Genomic DNA, 5,549 nt, shown 5'->3' on the forward strand with positions numbered 1-5,549 from the left:
CTATACTGCTTGCTAACAACCAAAGAAGACCTCGGATCCGTGTGAACACCATCCCAATCCCCTTCTACATCATCAGAACATCAGCTACATGATGTGCAGACATCACTTCTCAAGTAGAAGCGTGGCTGTATTAAGATTTCACAGTGCTCTGTTCCATCACAAATTCTAATGCCCATTACACAACCACGAATAGAGTGAAAAACCGTTGTGAAAAAATCACGAGACTTAGAGCCTCTGACATTGACATTGCAATTACAATTGTTTTTCAAAAAAAAAAATCATTTAAAAATACTTCAAAATAATATTTTATTATTATCTTTTAAAATTTATTTTTAACCACATCAAAATAATACAAAAACAAAAAAAATATTTTTTTTGAAAACAGCATTCCTCCAAAAAATTATTACAACCAAAACCACCAGAAAAGAGAATTCACTACCCGTAAGGGATATTGCAATCAATCCCACACTAAAAAAACCCAAGTTAAATCTAATGTCAGTGACCACATTAGCCTACACAACAGATGGTTTATACCAGTAGAGCATGCTAACTTAAAAACATCAAGTTCTTCACAGGCTTTCCGTATCTTTTAGAATAGGTTCAGCTCCAAAACCACCTAAAGCAGGTTAAATTAACATACATAACCAAAATAGAGATCCAAGTACGATTCACTACATCCGTCGGCGCTTCTTTGCAAGATTTTCAAAAATTTGGTGGACATCAGAGGATGTGATTGTCTTTGATTTATCGAATGACTCCTGCAGAAAAACATGGGTACATACATCAGTGCAGCATATTTGCTTTGCATAAATAAACTCAAACTAAAATAGAGAAAAAGGTAACTTTTTACAGCTAAGTTTGCAAGATTGAATATCACAAGAGTAAGCTCTAAGGTGTGTTATCAAGGACATACCAAAAAGGAACGAAATTCATCCTTGAAGTCTGCAATACCATTCAGAATCTCCACCTTCTCTATATGACCGAGCTTGTTAAAAAAGCTCAACTCAGCGCCCTCCTGTTGCTGCAACTTTTCTTCCCTCTTCTGCTTTGCCATTTTCTCATATTCAACAATTGTGTCCTCCCTGTCAAGAAGATAACTTATATGCTTCTGGTTGTACATATCCAAGCATTTTTCACATCTACACAGGATGTCCCTCCAGTTTTTGGAAAGAAACAATGGTTTTCCTTCTGAAACAGGTGAAATGACTTCCACATTGACTCCAAGAACACAAGTAGTATGAAGATTGGGGTCTTTTGTGCATTGGTTTGAATCGTTTGACCCACTATTCTTCCAAGAACTTTCTCCAACAGCAGAAGCTTTTCCAGATGTTGCGTTATCCTTTTCAGAAGAATTGTTAGCACATATATCATTCTCAAGATTCCCAGAACCACAAGCTGTGGGAACATCTTCCAGCACATCCTTATCCTTAGCATTACTATAAGTAGCATCACCCTTCCCCCCTGCTGCCCGAATTGTCTTGGGATATAGTGTCAGAAAAGAACAAACTGCCGAGCATGTCTTGCATATAAAATCTTCATAGAGAGGCTCTCCTTCCTCATCTCTTGGAATCTGTAAAACAAGGAGATAATTTTGGTAGCTAATAATCATACTACCTAATCAGAACCATTATGGCTCCAAGAAAGCCAGAACTATATAAGTCTTGCATGTCCTGGGAAGGGAAGTCCAAACTAAGATGACATTTATTGGATTGTGTTTGCAAGAAGTGAGACCTGAAGCCTAAAGTATGCAAACCTCTTGGTTGTGGACTCTACACTACAACCATGCGCTTGAAATCAGAGCATAGGAGGAGAAAATTCTTAAAACATGATCCATGTAAAATAGTTGGATGTCACTTATGATTAACATCAAGCATTGGGATCTGAATAAACTTGATCATGCCTCCAAAATAATGCCAAGTATGATATCATCAAACTTATTAACCACGATGACCATATATCACAATATCACATTAAAGTTGATATATCAACCAATTTTTCTACCAACAGTAGGCTGTAGCAAGGGTAGGGACTAAGGGGTGTTTGTGTTCCAACTAACAAAGGCAAGGTTTAGGAAAGAGCCAAACTGAAAGCATGGTTGTTCGACAAAACAACCCTGCCATGGATAACTCATACAAAATTTACTGACTACGGAAGTAAACATCAACTTGTCAACCCTCTTTATTGTACATCTAAGGATTACACATTTCCCAACTCAAACAACACTTTTTTAGGCTGAAGACACAAACAGGTAACTGTGGGAAAGAAAGAGGCAAAGATGATGAGAACGGAGATGGAAAAACCAGGCTACCAACCTCATTGGAAGATTCTAGGCCAAGATGCTCGTCATGGAACCAGTCTTCACACATAATGCACTGTATCATCTCTTCTTGTGCCTCAACATCTGGATCAGGATAGGGCCGATCACAAGAGCAGTATAAACCTTTGAAGTTGTGATTATATGAATTTTCAGCATTTTCCACATCTTTTTTTGGGAAAAGCTTGCAGAAGAACTCCCCAAATTTTGAATTGCCACAATCACACCGAAAATTTCTCTTGGTCCATAACTCCACAATCTTTTGCATGTGGCAACAGCAAAAGGCACATTAAATGTAAGATGAATTTTAAAAGAATGTTATTTAAGAGAAGGCATGGAAGAATAGAACACTGATTAACTGCCACAGGTGTGGATAAATATTTATTTCTGAACTTGCACCTTCAAATTATAGTTTGGTTTTGAACTAAAGTTTTCAACCTCCTTTAAAAAGTGCTACCATGAAATGAAGATTTATATATTCTAGTGTAAGATTGCATAAATAAAATTACGTTGCAATGTTTTTGTACAATGGCTATTGTAAACACCATCTACACCCGTGGTTTTCAATTTCTATTGTAATTAAATAGAACACCTTTAAGGGCATGAAAGTAGTCTTGACAATGCATTATGTTTTGCAAAGAAACGTTTTACTTCTCATCATGCCTCCATATTACAATTTTAGTTCTAGGCTCCTAGTCCTGTAAATTTGTTAAACTTTCCATTAACAAGCAGCTTATGCCAGAGCTTTTAACATTCACAAGGTTAAAAAAGGCTTCAGTAGCTAAATTTATAGTATTTTTGTCATCTCAAAATGTGCTTGAACATTGCCTCATTTTGGCCAATGTTCTTGCCGATGTACATAGCATCTTTTTGGTCACCAGTGTACATTAATTTTCAAAATGGTTTTCAGTCAAATTGAAAGTTGGGACATTAAACCACAAAAGCAAACCCACTGGGAACTAACTCAATCAACAATCAAACCACTAAACTAAAAAGGGAAAAAAATACCTCATGGCCATCATGGCAAGACAAACTACAAGCAGTGCAAACTCCAGCATTTCCATCTGGAGTGCATGACAGACATGAGAAAATAGCCTGTCTCTTCATATATCCCATGTTATAAGTGCACTCATTTCCCTCATCTCCTCCCAAAACCAAATCCGCGTTCTAGGCAACCAACAACCAAGACAAAAATCACATGAGAAAATTTAAGAGTAAACTCAATAAATCTAATAAGCAGAGAGTTACATTATACATATGTAATCTATCCACACCATCAAAGATTAAATCATCTTCCAGATCAATACCAAAGCAATCCATTTAAAACATAATGCATTTTCTTTGACATTACAGCTTGAGGTCACAAGTTTCGTGATACAGAATTTCACAAATAATTATAGCAGCAGTTGTCATAATCCAAAACAATTTTTGCCCTTTTATTCACAAGTCTGGTCGTGGACTTGGACTTGTGGTGTTATGGAATCTATCAATTTCCCTAAATGCTGGAAAAAAGATTAAAATATTCTCGTGTAGTGTAATTGAGAATCAATCACGAAACCAATTTGTGTACAACAGTTTCCGATATCCAATCCCACTTTACCAAATACAAGCATTCATCTCGACAAAATGACCCTCTTTTCATATTTACAAAACCCTAAACAACATAAAGCCAATGACTCGAGACCCTGAGCTGAAATCTTTTCTTCCTAGAAACCAAACAAATGTACACAATCACACCAACAACCAAGAGGGTAAGAAAAAAAGCAATACTTTCACTCAGCAAAACAAACCCTGAATTGAAAATTTACCAGTTCCTCAGCTTCAACGTTTTTGAGATATTCATCAATGGTAACAGTTTGCTCGACCTCATCATCAAATACACCATCCATTTTCTCAATATAGTGGAAAGGATTGAAACTTTATGCTTTCTACCTGAAATTGAAGCAAACAAAGAGAGATATTGGTTATATGTCTGCTTTGAAAGGGATTGATTTTGATACGGGAAAATCTATGGGCTTGACCTAAAACATAAGTAAAGCAGGTATTGGAGTAAGGGGCACCGACCTGATTGGATTTCGTTGATTTCTAATAATTCTAGGGTTTGTTAATGTGATTACGAGAGCGAGGGAGAGATGTATGTCGTCTAAGTATGTATGGGGAGAGAGCGCGTCAGAGATATATGGGAGTGTTAAGGACTGAACGGACATTTTCCCGCCATGATGAATGTTATGTGGTGGTGGGGGTGCGTCATTTTAACAAGTTAAAAAATTTCATGCAACTTTCCCTCCAATTCAAGGATGGGCTTTGGTGTCGTGTGTTTTGCAGCTTCCACTCTTGAAATTTTGAAATTTCTCTTTCTTTGTTTGCTTTTTTAAAGTTGTTAGAAAGTGTATTGATTTTTTTAAAAAATATTTTTTATTTAAAAATAAATTAAAATAATATTTTTTTATTTAAAAATAAATCATTTTTCATTTAAAAAAACTCATATCAATCCAACCTGGATGAAGTTAATTTTTATATTATAACTAGAGTTATTATAATATTATTAATTTTAACATTTAATATAAACTAAAATAAAAATAATATATTATAATTATTTTTTAAATATATAAGTCTAGTAACAATACATATTAAAATAAAATATATTTTTTATATTATTTTATCTTATTTATTATAACCAAACAAAATACAAAAATAATTATTTTTTTTGGTATATCATTATCAAATATAATTTTATTTTGATTTTTTCTTCTTTTTTTTTCTGTATCTATTTCTATTTTTCTAGAACTATCTAAGAAACAAGTTTACTAATTAAGGAAAAAATGATCTTTATTTTTTAATTTGTCAAGCTGAAGTCTTAAAGTTAGATAGGCATTTAAATAGCGTGAAGCTAAAATTAAGAGATTTGTGTTCATCTTTCATGAAGCCATGAAAGACGAACATAAGGAAAGGTTGATGCCATGCAAGGCAACATGTAGCTAGTGTCATTGCATGACAATCACACTTGTGAGTTTATAAAAATGCATAAAGGCAAAAAAGCTTTGAATAATAAATGTATTGACAGGGTAAGCAAGATGCAAACACTTCACGACCAGAGTACAAATCCAGAATTGTTGTTCAGGGATTTAGTTATAAAAAAATAGTATTGATTTCGATGAGATTTTCTCTCCGGTTGTGAGAATAAAAGGATATGGAAACTACATTATTGCATGGTGGCTCAACAACTAATTTGGAC

At 34.5% G+C, this 5,549-nt stretch overlaps 1 protein-coding gene across 1 annotated transcript; it reads right to left on the reverse strand.

Annotated features, from left to right (window-relative positions):
• Nucleotides 1-431: 431 nt before the first annotated feature.
• LOC105124261 (putative E3 ubiquitin-protein ligase UBR7) lies at nt 432-4,519 on the reverse strand. Its single transcript, XM_011024200.1, has 6 exons — nt 4,379-4,519; nt 4,123-4,246; nt 3,323-3,481; nt 2,313-2,573; nt 914-1,570; nt 432-758 (listed from the first exon to the last, which is right to left on the reverse strand). Exons 2-6 carry the CDS (start codon nt 4,201-4,203, stop codon nt 672-674), a joined length of 1,245 nt encoding a protein of 414 aa, XP_011022502.1. The 5' UTR covers nt 4,204-4,246; nt 4,379-4,519; the 3' UTR covers nt 432-671.
• Nucleotides 4,520-5,549: the final 1,030 nt, after the last annotated feature.

Source organism: Populus euphratica, unplaced genomic scaffold (assembly GCF_000495115.2).
Source record: "Populus euphratica unplaced genomic scaffold, PopEup_1.0 scaffold4.1, whole genome shotgun sequence".
Lineage (NCBI taxonomy): Eukaryota > Viridiplantae > Streptophyta > Magnoliopsida > Malpighiales > Salicaceae > Populus > Populus euphratica.